We start from the raw sequence: 16,038 nt of genomic DNA on the forward strand, positions 1-16,038 counted from the left end.
CTCTTTCTGCAGCAGCAAGGAAAAGGGGGAGCTTTCCCATCCAGCAGGGTGGTAAAGTGGGGCACCCTCCACAGACCTCAAAGCCAAGATGTGCCCACCTCTTCCTCTCCTGGCACTTCTGGCTCATTGGGCGGGTGACATGAAATATTTAGGGAACCTCATGAGTTTCCAGGGGCTCAGTTCAAACTCCCTGACTTCAAATCCAAACTTCGGAAAGGGGAGGAAAGAGAGAGCTCTTGGAACACGCCCCTCTCCCGCTTTATGGAGGAAACAAGCCGCATACATCTGAAGGTGATTAATTGTCTTTATTGGAGGAAAACAAGAAGTCATCAATCTCGTTATCATTATGATAGAAATCTTGATATGTGTACATGATTGTCAAGGCAGAGAATCATTTGCTACATAGGCCCATGAACAATTTTGCAGTGCCGCAAACCTATGTGGGTTAAACTTCTTGCAGTTTGTTACATGCATGGAATAAATGCACAGTTTCCCTTCTTTGGGACAAACATGTTTTTATGGGAAAATTAAACCAATCACAAGCCTCGTAATAATAGACGCGGGGACATTCCTGGATTCGCCAGTTGTAAGCTTTTGGAAAACATGCTCGCTCGCTGGTGGGAAGGCTCGGAGAAGTGACGAAGGCCAATTAAGAAATTGTTCCCAATTTTATTCTGGACAGAACATGCCTTTTATGTCGTCCAACCTGAAAGTGGCACTAAGCTAAATGTTCTCTGAAACGTGCCGCCCTCTTTGGAAACAAAGATGCTCTGCAGCCTTTCTCCTGTCATCGGATGGCTCGTCATACACTCTGATGCTGGGGCCCTGGAGGGAGGGCGGTAGGCTTCTGTGTGTACGACTGATGTCCAAACGAGCGATTCTCTTGTTCCTTCTTTCTCCTTCTGGAGAGCCCGGCTGCCAGCCCTGACCCAGGCCCTGCAGGGCTGACATGAGGGCCTGGCCATCTCCATCTGCCCAGATTAAGGTTTGCCTTTGAGGACTAATTTATTTCGTGTTTGGGGCTTTGGGGTCCCTGGTGATGACTTGTCTCTATGACTGAAGCCTCAAACACTCCTCTTTTTCTTTTTTTTTTTTCCTGTCCATAAGAAAATAAAATCACCTCTAAGTAAAATAATTCCGTAAATAATCAGAAGAAATAATCACCATATGAGAAGTTCCCTGGGGACCAAAAGGTTAAAAATAGATATGGCAAATGCAGAAGTGGCGTTGGTACAAAGGGTGAATGCAACAGTTTGTCCCTTTGGTGGAGACAGAGAGAGAGAGGCAGACACTGAGAAGCCATTCCACACTTGCTTTTGTCCACAAAACCAGACCTGGCAGCCACATGCTGCAGGGTTGGCTGCCAAATGCACAGCCTTTGGGTTCGCAGAAGCGGAGCCCCAACGCCGAGCCGCTCCAGCCACAGGCGGCAGGGAAGGCCGGGAAGGGCTGCTGTGCCTTCCAGTGATGGCCTGAGCCCGCGTGGGGCAGGAGACGGGCCGGGCCCTGGCCAGCGTGTGCAGCCGGCTTCACAGTGGGGCTGGGCTCCCGGGCCCTCGGCCAGGCTGCGACCATGATGCGCTGGGACCCCAGGTGGGGTACGGGCACAAGGGGGCACTCTGTCCGCTGGACCCTTTGGCCAGCTCCCCAGCAGACGGGGGTTTCCTGGTATCTTCGGGAAAGAAGCCCCCCTCGGAAGACTCCGTCCGGTTCACCTTTTCTAGCTCAACACTTTCAACTCTGGGAGCCAAAGGCTTGGAATGCTTGTTTGCAAATGTCAGGTGCACTTGCAGCCCCAACCGAGGACCAGGTGCCCCCCCCCGAAAAGAGCGGTGGGTTACATACAGGTATACACAATTTTTGGGGGGGGGGGCGGGAAACAAACTGAACAGTGTTTGGTCTGGAATGTGTTTAAGGAAAAGGCAAACTCTTTTGCCGAGTGTGGGGAGACAGGACGTGGAAGGAGTACTGTTTGAGAAGAACATGCAAAGGTTTCGTGCATTGGTTGAAACAGAGGCCCTTCATCTCTTTGGCCAGAAGTGAGTGTGTGACCTTGGGAAAGAGTACATCTTATTTCTGTTTATGAGATGGGAGGAGGAGCTGCCGTTTGCTGGCCCTGGCTTTCCCTTCGTGTATCTGAGGGAAACCTCATGAGTCACATGGGGTAGGGAGTGTTGCAGCAACCCGAGTGCCCCCCGGCCTTCAGCCCTGGAGCCATGGTTCTTGCTGGGCCACAGAGCCTTCAAATACCGAGTTCTCTCCCCTGGATATGGTCTCTTCCGTCTAAAATTGCTCATAAAATGTCACATCCCATGGGTTAATCAGATGAAGCTGTCACTCCTCGAGAGAGAGAGAGAGGGTCAACCCCCTTTCAGGAGGGGTCCCTGGGGTTCCCTCCCCTTTGTCCCTGGTGTTCCTGACCTTCACTCTAAAGGGGAGTTCCTGTCTCCCACCCGCAACCTGTCCCCAAGATATGCTGGACACCAAGGCAGACAAATGACAAGATGCGGTCAGTGCTGGGCAGGTAAACTGAGTCTGAGGGTCCTATGCCCAATCCCTGTCATCGATGGCCCTGGCTTCCTAAGCGCCAGAGCCTTGCTTGTTTAGCCAAAGCCATCTCGTGTTGCCCCATGCTGGCCTGCTGAGCTCCTTGAACATCATGCTAACCGCTGGCTGGAGAGCGGGAACCTCTCCAAGGCCACAAGCTCCCATGCAGGGAGGGGGCGCTACTCCTACTCTTGAGGTGGGGGTGCAGAAGTGACCAGAATTGTTGCCACAGTCAAGAACACTAAGCCCTGCCCTTTTTTTTTGGCATGCTTTCTGCATAGTCCTTTACAAAGGAGACACAAAGGGGAGATTATCCTTGCTGCTCTCTTATGGGGCTGGAGGCAGCAGGAGACAGGGAGCCCTGCCCCCGGCAACAGAGCTGTGGTCCATCTATCTGGGCATCTCCATTTCTCAAGGGTTTTCCATGGTCCTGTGTACTTCCCATTGGGGCTCCCTGCCCCTCTCGGCTCCAGCGGCCTTTACCCCATCCCAACCCAATACCCCAGGCCCTGGTGTGCTCGTGATGGAGAGCCATGAGCAGTCCGGACTCCGGGGTACCCTGGTTAAGAGCGATCAGCCGCTGGTCTGGGGGGCCCCACATGTGGGCGCACGCTTGCTGCTTGTCTCAGACCAGCGCTAGCTTTGCCTACTGCCTCATGGAGGAGGTGAAAAGCGGGACATGAGGGAAGGACAGACGGCAGCTGAGGGAGAGACCATTCACGGACATGATTTCAACATGTCCTATTCAAGTAGGAAAAACTGTCCACTTGCTCTGAGAAGCTTAGGAGACCAATGGGGAGCTTGGGGTTGAAAGGAAGCCCATGATGGGACCAGTGGCTGTCCCTGAGCCTCGGCCACACACTGGTTTCCACAGGGAGTGGAAGCCTAGGGCACGTAGGAGATGCGCAGCTCCTACGGGTGGGATCTGACATCGGCGAGGGGCCTGGGACTCAGCCGCCCCACTCGGCAGGTCTTAACAAAAGGCACATTCTGGGTTCTCTTGTCGTGTGATATGATAATAAAGCATAAACAATACCAAATGCGGTTGAAAGAGAACCTCTCTCCTTCTGCCACAGAGGCTCTCTCAAAGAGCAAAAGTTCTTCCATATGGTATTTCTTTTTCTCCTCTTCCTAAAACAACAGGAAATGACCGAAGTCTGGTGGCGTTGAAACAGTCTTGACTTGCCTGATGTCAAGTTCAACGGAGTTTACCTTTTGGGCTGAAAGCAGTCACCATCTCCTCGCACAATGTTTTGGAGACCTGAAGCGTTACAGGCCAAGCATGGCCAGGGGCTGGCCCAAACCACAGAAGGGACGCTTGGGACAGGCCGCAACTTTCACCTCTGCAAGTGTCAGGTAAGACATACCTTCAAACTAATAGAATAGAACATGCATCCCATATATCAGCTCGAGGAAATAATTTAATCACCCATCAGTGAATGTGGCTCTCCCAATGCAAAGGACTGCATCGAGCACACAGGCCAAAGGACTGATCACGACTCCGGCACACATTACAGGGACCCCATCCGGGCAAATGATCACCCCCTGCAACATCTAATTACTTGTTTTCTGATACTATGGCAACACGAATGCTCCATTACGCCTGTTAGTAAGCAACACCCTAATAAAGCTCCTGGAGAGACACCTCAGTTTTCTCAGATACTCTTTCAAGTCTTCAGGCCATTTTTTTCTACCAGTAAGGCAGACCTACAGATCTACAGGGACATGTGGTGGACTTGAGGCTCGCGGTGCAAAATGCAGACTCATGGTCTTGCATGGGCAGGAGGGCCAAGGGATGCATGCCTCTGCAAGAGAGGGTCCTGGAAGCCCCCTTGAGAAGGGTTTGCCCCCGGGTTCACGCAGCGCTCTATCCTGCACACCTATGCACCACACGGACCGATAACACGGCCAGTTTGCCTGGGACATCGCCAGATTTAGCAATGAAAGTCCTCCAACCCAAGAAATTTTTCACTCCCAGGCAACCTGGGCCCTTTGGTGACTCCACCATCACAGGTCTTTGGTTTTTCAGATTGCCCTGGTCAGAGGGAGGCCTTCCAGCCCCAGCCGGGCCTGGTGGAGGCCGTCTCTGGCCATCCCTGTGGTGGTCAGTGTCCCGCTTGCTCGGCAGGCCACCTCTCCTTACCACACCCCAGATAGATGGACTCTTTTCCAAGGCCACTTCCCTCTCCTTGCCTGGATAACATTCAGAGAAGGACCAGGTAAAAATCTGCAGAAACGACTTATGTGAGTCAGAGGCCATTTTAAGTGTAAGATTAGAAATGCATTTTTTAAAAAACAGAGAGATTAACTTGAAAACTGCATAGCTGAGAGGGGAGCTTTCTGCGTTACCCTCAGGAGACATGGGGGCTGGGCGGGGAGTTCCCTTTGGACAAAATGGCATCTGGTTCCTTGTGGAAGGGGGGCTCTTATGTCTTTGCTGGGCATCCCCTTTACAGCACGTGGAGCCTCTGAAGTTTAGCCTTAGTCTCGGGGAAGGAGCAGGTTTCTGTATTTCTGACCACTGACAGAGAAGGTCCCTAGGGTCCCCAGTTGGCCAGGGATGGGCTGGAGGGGGTGCTGGAAAAGGTTTTCTGTAGATTCCCTCCCAAGGTGGCCCTGGAGACAAGACAGACCTGAGGAACTGCAGAGTCGTTTTCTTAGAGAGCTGCCCCTCCAGGGAAGGGGAGAGAAAGAGAAGTAAAGTGCACTCTTCGCCTTGGAGACAGATGCTTGATCCTCTTATTAGAATTTTAAAAAATACGTTTACATTCCCCTAGGTGGGGAAAAAAAAAAATCTCTTAAAGGTTAACATAAAACTCTACTACTGACAAGCAAAAGATACAGGTCATGGGACTCAGGAGTATAGATCAGAAAGCATATTTCGTAAAAGGTAAAAAATAAAACCCTAATGCACAATATTTACCGATACTTAAATAATCCAGTTGAAACCTTTTTTGTCATTAATGAAAAAAATACAACATAGACGGTTACCCATACCGAGAAGAGCGGAAATGACAGGGCTTGGGGGAGAGGACGCGGGAGGTCCGTTCCGTCAGAGCTTCTGCAAGATTCATATGTACAGCACCAGATCCTATTACGTCAGCTCCCTTGAGTCAGTATAGTTTGTGAGAAATGAACACTTCAGAATTGCAGTATAAAATATGGCCATAAAAAACTTCTGTCTTCCAGTCCTGTGCAGGAAGGTGCACCATGCAAGGTGGGATCGCTCCAGAGTGGCTGGTGGCGCTGGGGGCCCCCTTCCCTGGCCCCGCCCCTGGGCCCCGCCTCCAGAGCCAGTCACTTGCTTCCAGAGTGCACTGTGGTCACAGTGGTGGGCCTCGGTCTCCGCTCTGCCCCCACTCCAGAGACCCCCGATGAGGAAGAAACGAGACTACAGAGCGTGGAGGGTGCCCGACCTGCAGGGGGACAGTGGACACAGGAGGTCAAAGCTCCAGAAGAAAATACTCGCTCCCCTTTCCCACGGCAGGGTTTGGGGGTGAGGGGCAAACTTTTATACACTTGATTCTAAATTTTTACCTACCTGTAGGAAAGCATTTGCAAAGGGTCCTTAAAATGCTTTTTTCTTAGGCCCAACTCTTCCCTCCCATTCTCATTATCATGATCATAAGGGCTTTGTAGTTGACAACGACAGCGTTTAGCATCCTCATAGGATCGGTGCTGCTTACTGAGCACTTACTATGTACTAGGCTTCAGGCTAGGTGTTGAAGACACACTGTCATTATAAGAGCTGTTGTCACCACAGCTCCATGAGTAGAGATTTGAAGAAGAAAGAAAGAATACGATCCCCCTTCTGCCCCCTTGTTTGGTGTGTGGTCTCTACTCCTGCTAAGAGGTGTCTGTGACACAGAGAGATCGCCATGGGAAATCACCTCTTTCTCCTATTCCAGCAGCCCTGGCCTAGAAAAATGCCTCACAGATTGCACCACCATGCTCCCCAAGCGCATGTGTTGGCGTCAGACAATCCTGATGTGGGATGAATCCCCTGAAGCTCAGCTCCAGTAGTGCATTTGCCTGTGAACTCTGTGGGCTCCGACAGAGGGAGATCCATTATATGTGGGTCTACCACGGTGTGCGATTGGGTCAGGGGATGCTCATGGATATTTCTGGGGAAAATATAAGGGCTCACCTTCCCCCATGAGTTGGGAAGACTATGGAGAGGGGGAGGGAACCCTTTTCTGAGGGTAATGGGGTGAAACGTGATGCCCAGAGCGAGACCAAATGGAAGGGCCTCATGATCAAGGAGATAAGGGCCAATGGGCACCATCAAGGCAACTGCTCTGAAATGGACAGGAGCCCCTGGGATGGCCTAATATAGAATTAAGATAAGTACATCAGAGGGTGGTGGGGAATGTGAGAGAGAAATAGACGAGTGCAAGCGACCATCCACGCAAAGATGAGGGACCGTGCAATACTCTTACTTGGACTGCAAAGCCAATGCATGTCACATACTTCAGCTCCAATTATCATCATCCTCATCAAAAAACAGATATTAAAAGCCAATGAGATCAGGCGATCATGAGTCTCTGCCATCCCTTCCTCAACCCCTAAGAATGACACACAATGACGAGCGAACCTCAGGGGAAGGAGACACAGATCCGAAAGTGTCTGGGCTTTTGTCCAGACAGACATGGCCGTGTGGGACTTGAGCCACGGATTTCTCATCTCAAACTGGGAATAACAATCCTCACTGTTGTGTGAATATCTGATAATGAAATGTTTAGGAAATATTCTTTCTAAATTAAATAAGGTCCCCGGGTTGTTGGGACGTTCAATGGGATGAGGTATCAAAGACCGGGTGCTCATGGACGCCAGTCCCCTCCCCACCCCAGACGTGTCGGCAATACGGATTGGAAAGTTCTGTCCTTGCAGCATACGCACAATCTTTTTGGCTGGCCAAGCTGAGGCCGCTGGAAACACTTGCATTTGAACTGTCCAGGCTGCTGCCAAGATGAAGCTTCCTCATATGCCTCACGACGGCTGTGGCATTGAACGCTTGCTGAAATTTAAGAAAGGGAGAAAACGCACAAAATGGTCGGGCTCATTCGAAAAGACTCAGGTTGTGTCCGGTCGTTTCTCCTGTTACCCCGAGCATTTTGGACATCTTAAAACATTCTCATGATACTTTAGAAAGGAAGCTCATCTTGCCCATTCTTCCAAAATGACACGAAGTCATTGAGCCCCTCCCCCGCCGAGATGTATTTTGGAGATTTAAACAAATACTCTTCTTCTGACATAGCAAACATCTAGAATGAATGTAAACCAATTCTCTCTGTAATTTTAGAGAAGTGACTTTTAGAATCAAAGGCATGTTATAAAAGACAGTATCTGAAATGATACTCTACGATGAGGTTTTAAGGTAGTTTTTATTTCCTGTTGTTGGTGTTCGTGTCCTAACTCATAGCCTTTCCTCTGAATAAAGTAGGTCAGTGGAATTCATTTCGTTTCTGTACAGCCTCTTGGGGCAGAACAGCCAGCTCTTAATTTATGCACACTGATTAGAGCCTGGGGTTTAGGCTTTCCTAAACAGGGTTTCCCTGGGTTTCCCCTCCTGCTTTCGTATCATTTTAATAGAAGTCAACTATTCAAAGTTCCAGTAATGGAAAGGCAGACAACAGGAATTATGGTCTTAAGAAACAGCAACTGAGTAAGAACCAGCACTGTTGCTGGGGAAATATTAAATCGTGTACTTTATCCCTCCCACACCATGACACCCCCTTTGCGTCTTAATCCTCGTCGGTTAAAATTAGCAAGATTTTTCTGGGTGAGGTTCTGGGTATTTTCATCCAACTCAGGTGATAGTAACATTTAGAAATAATAAATGCTCCAACCGCAGGGAAAATTTTGTGGGAGTTGTTCGATTCACCAGGAATTGAATAAAGCACGAGACTTACTCTCCATTTGCTCTTTGCGAAGTTCTTCCGGATCTGGGCACTGACAGACTCATGGATGTTTTTATTGAGGGCCGTGTCACCAGCAATCCTGAAACAGAGGCAAAGATGCTTCTTTAAAAGAGTTTCTTGGGCAGGGGGTGGGGGTGGGGGTGCTGTGACACTGGGTCCCACGCTGCTTTCCCAGGAAAGACTCAATGCTGCGCCCGTCCCGAGGTTCCCTGAGAGGGTGGCTCGTCGGCACCCCACCAGGCTGCGTGGCTCTTGTCTGAATGCACACAATCCACCACCACGCTCAAAGTCCTGTCCCCCTTCTAGACCCTGCACCCTCTGGGGGATTCGTGGACCTCTCTGCCTGGTTCCCACTTCTTCTCTTTTGACCTCAGTTCCTGCAACAGCAGAAGACACAAGGCAACCTGAACCCAGTTTCCCCTCCTCCTTCCTCCGTCTCCCTCTTCACCAGCTCTCTACCTGTAGGAGGTCCTGATGTGTTTCCTGCCTGATCTGACCGCCAGATCCCTACCTAGGGCCATCTTCCCGGCTTCTCCCTGCCTGAGGCTCCGTGTTTGTGTCCTCTCCAGGCCCGCTGCTCCACGGACCCGCTCACAGCCTGGGCCCAGAACATCCTTCCGGCTCCATTCCAGCAGAATGAGGCTCGGCCACGTTGTCCTCGCCCACACCGGGTGCCCCCTCACCTCTGTGCTCGGTGAAAGGGCACCCAGCCTCAGCTCACCCTGCTTGGCAAATCTTCTTCCTTTGCATTTCCCGGAAAAGTTCTCAGAATGGCTAGGACCAAATCCACTCTGCACTCAGCGGTCATTCGTTGTTGCTTGTTCTATAGCCCTCTATTAGCAGGAAAGAAGGCGGGTCTGCTCTTCACCTCTGTCCTTAGAAACTACTTAGGAATTACCGCCCTCACCCTAGTCCTTCCTCCGTCTGCTTTATCACCTCTCCTTCCCTCCCGTCCTCCACTCCTTTCCCTGGTCTCCCACCTCCCCCACCTCTCGGCTCACAATCTCCAGTCTCATTGGTAACATGAAGGTCACTCCCTTCTTCTCCCACACATCCCCATCAACCTCAGCACCATCCCTCCACTACAACTAATCACCTGGCCTTCCCCCCAGTTTCAGAGGAAGCTGTGTTTTGCTCTCATTCTTTTCTGCGCTTAGAACCTTCCATATCTTCCTTTTCATTTAACAACTATTAAATTCCAGCTTGGTATCCAATACCTATGAAATAAATTTTTTTTAAGATTTTATGTATTTATTTGACAGAGAGAGACACAGCGAGAGAGGGAACACAAGCAGGGGGAGTGGGAGACAGAGAAGCAAGCTTCCTGCCGAGCAGGGAGCCCGATGTGGGGCCCGATCCCAGGACCCTGGGATCATGACCTGAGCTGAAGGCAGACGCTTAATTACTGAGCCACCCAGGCGCCCCCCCTATGAAATAAATTTTTGCATCTTGGAGGTTAAGGGGCAGATAAATGCTGGGAACACTGACCATCCTTTCTGGCTGGAAGGTGACTGGTTAGTGAGAAAACCTGTCATCTCCCAGACCCACATGGCCCTGGACCCCAAAACAGCCTGGATGCCACACCTTGTGATGTCCAACCGTTTGGGGATATGAAGGTAACAAGCTTAGGCCTTATTCAGACAAGAAAACATCCCCAGGTAAAAAATATGTCCCCACCCACCCAGCCTTTCACTTTTTTTTTTTTTAAAGATTTTATTTATTTATTTGAGAGAGAGAATGAGATAGAGAGAGAGAGCATGAGGGGGGAGGGTCAGAGGGAGAAGCAGACTCCCTGCTGAGCAGGGAGCCCGATGCGGGACTCGATCCTGGGACTCCAGGATCATGACCTGAGCCAAAGGCAGTCGCTTAACCAACTGAGCCACCCAGGCGCCCAGCCTTTCACTTTAGAATAGAAAACATGGTGCAGGACTGGACCTTTAGTCTGTGCCAGGCTGGGATGCAGTTTGGAAGGCAGTCCGATATTCTCAGCTAAGAGCAAGCCCTGCCCCTCCCAGTATAGACTCCCATCTTTTTCCCAGCAGGGCTGGAAAGACTTAGCCGAGAGGACGCTCAGAAACGGACTCAAGAGAACCAGGCTTCCATTTCTAACAGCTGCCAGTTGCCCACTTTCCCCAGAAACACACCAGTGAAATAGAATATCTGGCAAATCCATTCAAAACAAGAGGAACAAGGTTAGGGGACTGCGGACATCTTTATTAAGCTTTTCCTTCTAAATAATTCATGTGAGTGTTTTCCTCCTGCACCTTTTTTAAAAGCTACATCCTCGGGGTGCCTGGGTGGCTCAGTCGTTGGGTGTCTGCCTTTGGCTCAGGTCATGATCTCGGGGTCCTGGGATTGAGCCCCATGTCAGGCTCCCTGCTCAATGGGAAGCCTGCTTCTCCCTCTACCTCTGCTCCTCCCCACCCCACTCGTGCTCTCTCTCTCTCTCAAATAAATAAATAAATTCTTAAAAGGAAATAAAAGCTACGTCCTCAGAGAAGAAGGCCAATTCCAACTCAACGGTGGCCAGCACCTTCTTGGAAACGAGCATGCAGAAATGGTAGGAGTACGGGGTGCCTCAGGCTGAATACCGCTGCAGGGCAGAGCCATGCTCCAAACCAAACAGACCAGTGAGGGGGTCAGAGAGACTCCCTTCTCTGTGGGTTAGCATGGGCTGAGATGGAAGGAAAATGCAAACTTCCAATTATTTCAGGAATGTTCCGTGCTTACTTCCCCCATCCCAGGGCGTGCTGCAGCTGAGTAAGACCCAGCAGGGTAGATGTGGCCCAGAGGCTCCCATGAGGCCCTCTCCTTGGGGAGGTTGGCCCATGACAGCACATAGTCTTCCTCAAATGGGCCCCATCACGGAAATGCCTGCTGCTGATCATGAGCCAGGGAGTTTACAGCGACAACGTACGCCACTCTCCATGCTCAGCATACTGGCTTCAGCATTATTCGTTGACAACACTGGAGGCATGGAATGTTAGGATTGGAAAGGACTCTGATTGTACCTCGATGGTCCTAGGAATTAAACAATGCCTCCGACCCAGGGGAATCTCCTTATAAATCTGTATACATGCACACATATAAAGCTATGGACACCCACATTCCATTCATGTCTCTTCTGCTTTCCAGGTTTTTAAAAATAGTTTATTTTTATTTTTAAGTAACCTCTACACCCAACAGGGGGCTTGAACTTACAACCCTGAGATCAAGAGTTGAATGTTCTACAGACTGACCCAGCCAGGAGCCCCACTTTGCTTTCCAGTTTTAACCCCATGCTAAAAACGCAGATGGCATTCACATAAATCAACCTTTGCGATGTCTGTCTGGCTCTCCATACACAAATCATCAAACTCATCTCTCCCTGCCTTCTGGGGTTTTGTTTTGTACCTAGTCTGCTGTATTTCCACAGCTCTGATTTTGCATTTTTCTAGCCACCTGCTCAAGACAGGCTTGGTGATGCCTGTGTGTACCCCAGAGAGGGGTTTCTCAGACTCCTGGGCTGCTTCCTGATTCCTACAGTCAACCACAGCTTGGCAGGCTGGAGCCCAGAAGAGGGGAGGGGTCTCAGTGAGCACTGAGGAGAGGGCTGTAGGTGCCACCCTGGCCTGGCCGACACACGATGTCCCCCCAGGTGGGTCCACTGCCAAGCGTTGCCTGGGGCATGGATGCCCAGAAATCATCATTTTGGTTTCTGTGTCGACATAACTAGAGACAGAGGTCCAGAACAACCTGAACCAGACAAACCCCATCAAGGTGCTTCCCTGTAAGGAGGAATGGGCTCCCACCCGGCCAGCAGGCTGGTGCTTCCTTACCATGAACCACCATGAAAAGGCAAAGCCTCACATGGGAGAGGCACAGAAACATCTAGCAAGATGGGCTGACTGACACAGCTTTGAAAGGAGCCCTGTCCTGGCCAAAGTGCCTGTTTTGGGCCGAGGGAAGGTGTCTGTGACTGCCAGGGGCCCTCCTGGCTCCAGGGAGCCTTGATTAAGTTGGAAGAGCAAGTGCAGAATAAGAGATCATGTTCTCTGGACAGAATCGATGTGCCAAGAGCACAGCTTCCAGAACAGTGGTGTGGACAGAGCCAGGCTTCCCTGGAATCATGACTCCACTTTCTGCCAGCTCTCTGTTGAATCTGTGCTCTTTGCCCAGGGAATTTTAGATAAAAGAAACAAGGATATCAGAAATGCAGGCAGCAGGGGGCATTTCCCTGATGTTTGAGTCAAATTGCATTCATTTTTACCATTTCCTAATGGCTGACTTCCTGGGTCTTGGGAAACGCATGGTAGAAATGATACAGCGTCCGAAGTAAAGGAGAAGCTCTGAAGTAAAGAGGCATCAATTTGCTCAGGAGCTCACATGCTACTGCATCCTGAGTCTGGAGCCCAGGAAAGAGGTTGGCAACGCTGAAGTCTCTGTCTCCAGCCCAACCTCTTTCCTGGGCTCCAGACTCAGCAAAGTCTCCCCCCCCGGCCCCGCTCCACACACAAGCTGCTACTCTTCTCAGTGGAGGCATCTCACCGGCCCAGTCCCTTCAACTGGAACCCTGGCAATAACCTCTGGGACCCCTGCCCCGAGGCTCCCCGCCCCTGGCATGTCCCTCGCACTCTCTGTCTGCTGCATCCCTGTGGCTCCAGACAGGCCCCCTCCCCCCTTCTCTGGGCCAGCCTCCACTCCACCTCCAGCCTGCACCTCCCTGCTGGCCTCCCTTGGCCCAGCGCCAGGGATTCATCCCCATCCTGCAGCCTGTTGAGCTGAGATGCAAATCTGATCACCTGCTTGAAACCTGTCAGGGGCCCCCACTGCCCAAAGGGAAAAGTACAAATTGCTTTGTGTGATGATAAATTAATGGCAACTCATACAGATGGGAGATATATTAGGTACCAGGTCCTCTTCTTCTTATCTGTATGTCATGTCTCGTTCAATCCCTGGAAAAGCCCTAGAGGATAAATACTGCCATTATTCATGATCTCAGTTTGACACGGGGGGCCCCCAGGGCTGGGGAGGTCGCCCAAGCAGTAACAGAGGGTGAAGTGGGGACCGGGACTCAGAGCTTGCACTACCCTGGCGGAGACCCCGGAGCTCGCGCCAGAACGCCGATGGCCGTGCCTTCCTTTCTGGTTCCCTCCTGCCTTGCTTCTTTGTCCATTGCCCCTCCAGCAATATGGAGTATATGGTTCCAGGACAGAGATGCGGTTAGGTCCTGATGATGGGCCAGGCTGCTCACCCCGCCTGGAAATCCTCTCCTCCCTCGACAGCCTGGTGAAGGCCTCATGGCATGAGGCTTGGCCCCTCTGGGAAGTCCTCTGCCAGGCCCCTCAGTGAAATGACCTCCCCCTTCTTTGGTTTTTCAAAAAAATGTCTGGTGAAGCAGGGACTAGGTTTCAGCTGGCCTCCTTCCTATCTTCCACAGAGCAAGGCTGGATAAGAGAACACATCGGAGGAAAACTGCTTCCCTTCCTTAGACATCACTTTCCTCCTCCATCAGATCATCCCCAAAGTCTCATACCTTTAGTCCTCATACAAGATAAATATGTGCTGCGATGTAACAGGATGGCTATGGTCAACCCTGCTCTAGCGTATATTTCAAAGTTGCAGAAGAGTAAATCCTAAAAGGTCTCATCCCAAGGAAACAATTGTTTCTGGTACCTACATAACGGGGTGGATGTTAATTACACTTCCTGCGGGAATCATTTTGCAATATATGCAGATTTTTTTGCATATTTTTGCAAAATATGAAGTCATGATGCTCTACACCATAAATTTATATACCGTGTACGTCAACCAGACCTCAACAAAACTGGAAGAAGACAAAGTCTCCTACAGCTTTGAAGGCCAGTGTTGGTATTGTTGGTGAAGTAAGAGAAGGTTTACTAACTTTATTGTCACATACTTTGACCTATTGTCCAATGTAACTTGTTACAAAATAAAATATCATTTATTTTAAACTTCTTAAAAATAGATATGACCGAATCTGCCTCCTTATTCAGAAGCATCTTTCCCTCCCCTTCTGCCATTCCTATCTTCCTTTTCCTTTCCTGACAGGGGGGTGTTGAAGAGCATTTATTTTGGAATCAGTTCTGGCCAGAAACAAGGGTGGCTTTACCATCAGGTAGTGGTTGCACAGTCTTGGATCAGGCTAAGTTACTTTATCTTTCTACATCGATTTTCTTATTTCTTTAAAAAAAATTTTTTTTAAAGATTTTATTTATTCATTTGAGAGAGAGAATGGGAGAGAGAGCACGAGAGGGGGGAGGGTCAGAGGGAGAAGCAGACTCCCCGCCGAGCAGGGAGCCCGATGTGGGACTCGATCCTGGGACTCCAGGATCATGACCTGAGCCGAAGGCAGTCGCTTAACCAACTGAGCCACCCAGGCGCCTGATTTTCTTATTTCTGACATGGAGACAAAACCTACCTTACAGGGTTATTATGAAGAAAAACATGAGATGATATTTTAACGCAATTAGAACTGCACCCAAAATAATTGATGCTCAGTGAGTGACAACTGTGGTCATAGATTAAAATATAGAGCTTCCTTGACTCACAATGGAGTTACGTCCCAATAAACCCATTGTAAGTGGAAACTATCATATGTCGAAAATGCATTTAATATACCAAACCTGCCAAACATAGCTTAGCCTTGTCTACCCTAACCATGTTCAGAACACTCACGGTAGCCTACAGTTGGGCAACATCATCTAACACAAAGCTCCTTGTGTGATCAAGTGTTGAGTAGCTCATGGAATTTCCTGAATACTGCACTGAAGGTGAAGAACAGAATGGCTGTACGGGGACAGAATGGGTGTCAGCGTATCGGTTGGAGACCGTCGTGGTCGCGTGGCTGACGGGAACCATGGCTGCCAGCGCCCGGCATCACGAGACAAGATTGTCCCTGATGCAGCTAGCCCAAGAAAAGATCGCAATTCAAAACCGGAAGTACAGTCGCTACTGAATGGGTACCACTTTGGCACTATCGTAAAGTCAAAAAAAATCATGAAGTTGGGAACCGTCTGTCCGATGAAACCAGCTCACGATGCTCCTCGGAGCAGGTGCCCTTTGGAGGACTAACTAGCATATGATGCTCGGGAGGAAACGCTATAGACAGTGGTGAAACAAACAAGGGGTAGTTTCCTAGAGCGCTTTTTAGGGGAATTTCTCCTGAAGCCAAAGGCTGTTTGTTGCCATCATACTGCATATTCTACCATTCCTGCTCTTTGTTTCCAAATGGATGTTCCTGGTGGTTTAATGAGAACAGCCTAACGAAGAATTTACTATGTCCCAGACATTGAGCTAAGCCCTTTGCAGGCATGATCTCAATGATTTCTTACATCAACTCTGTAAACAAGGTATTCTTGTTCTCATTTTAAAGATAAGAAAACTGGGGGGGCCTGGGTGGCTCAGTCGGTTAAGTGTCTGACTTGGTTTCAGCTCAGGTTATGATCTCAGGGTCGTGAGACTGAGCCCCACATCGGGCACTGTGCTCAGTGTGGAGTCTGCTAAAGACTCTTTCTCTGCCCCTCCCGTCCACACACTCTCTCTCTCTAAAATAAACAAATAAATCTTT

The 16,038-nt window shown here is 50.0% G+C and overlaps 1 protein-coding gene across 2 annotated transcripts in view; it reads right to left on the reverse strand.

The window, feature by feature from the left end:
• Positions 1–286: 286 nt before the first annotated feature.
• CAMK1D (calcium/calmodulin dependent protein kinase ID) overlaps positions 287–16,038 on the reverse strand; it is a 428,556-nt gene continuing 412,804 nt past the window's right edge. For both annotated transcript variants that reach the window (XM_035021641.1, XM_035021642.1), the window contains exons 9-11: positions 8,460–8,547; positions 7,447–7,564; positions 287–5,963 (exon numbers count right to left, since the gene is read on the reverse strand). In XM_035021641.1, the coding sequence (XP_034877532.1) occupies positions 5,845–5,963; positions 7,447–7,564; positions 8,460–8,547 (325 nt within the window). In that variant the 3' untranslated portion in view covers positions 287–5,844. The remainder of the gene's footprint in view (positions 5,964–7,446; positions 7,565–8,459; positions 8,548–16,038) is intronic.

This window comes from Mirounga leonina, unplaced genomic scaffold, assembly GCF_011800145.1.
Source record: "Mirounga leonina isolate KUSES-001 unplaced genomic scaffold, KU_Mleo_1.0 Mir_175, whole genome shotgun sequence".
Lineage (NCBI taxonomy): Eukaryota > Metazoa > Chordata > Mammalia > Carnivora > Phocidae > Mirounga > Mirounga leonina.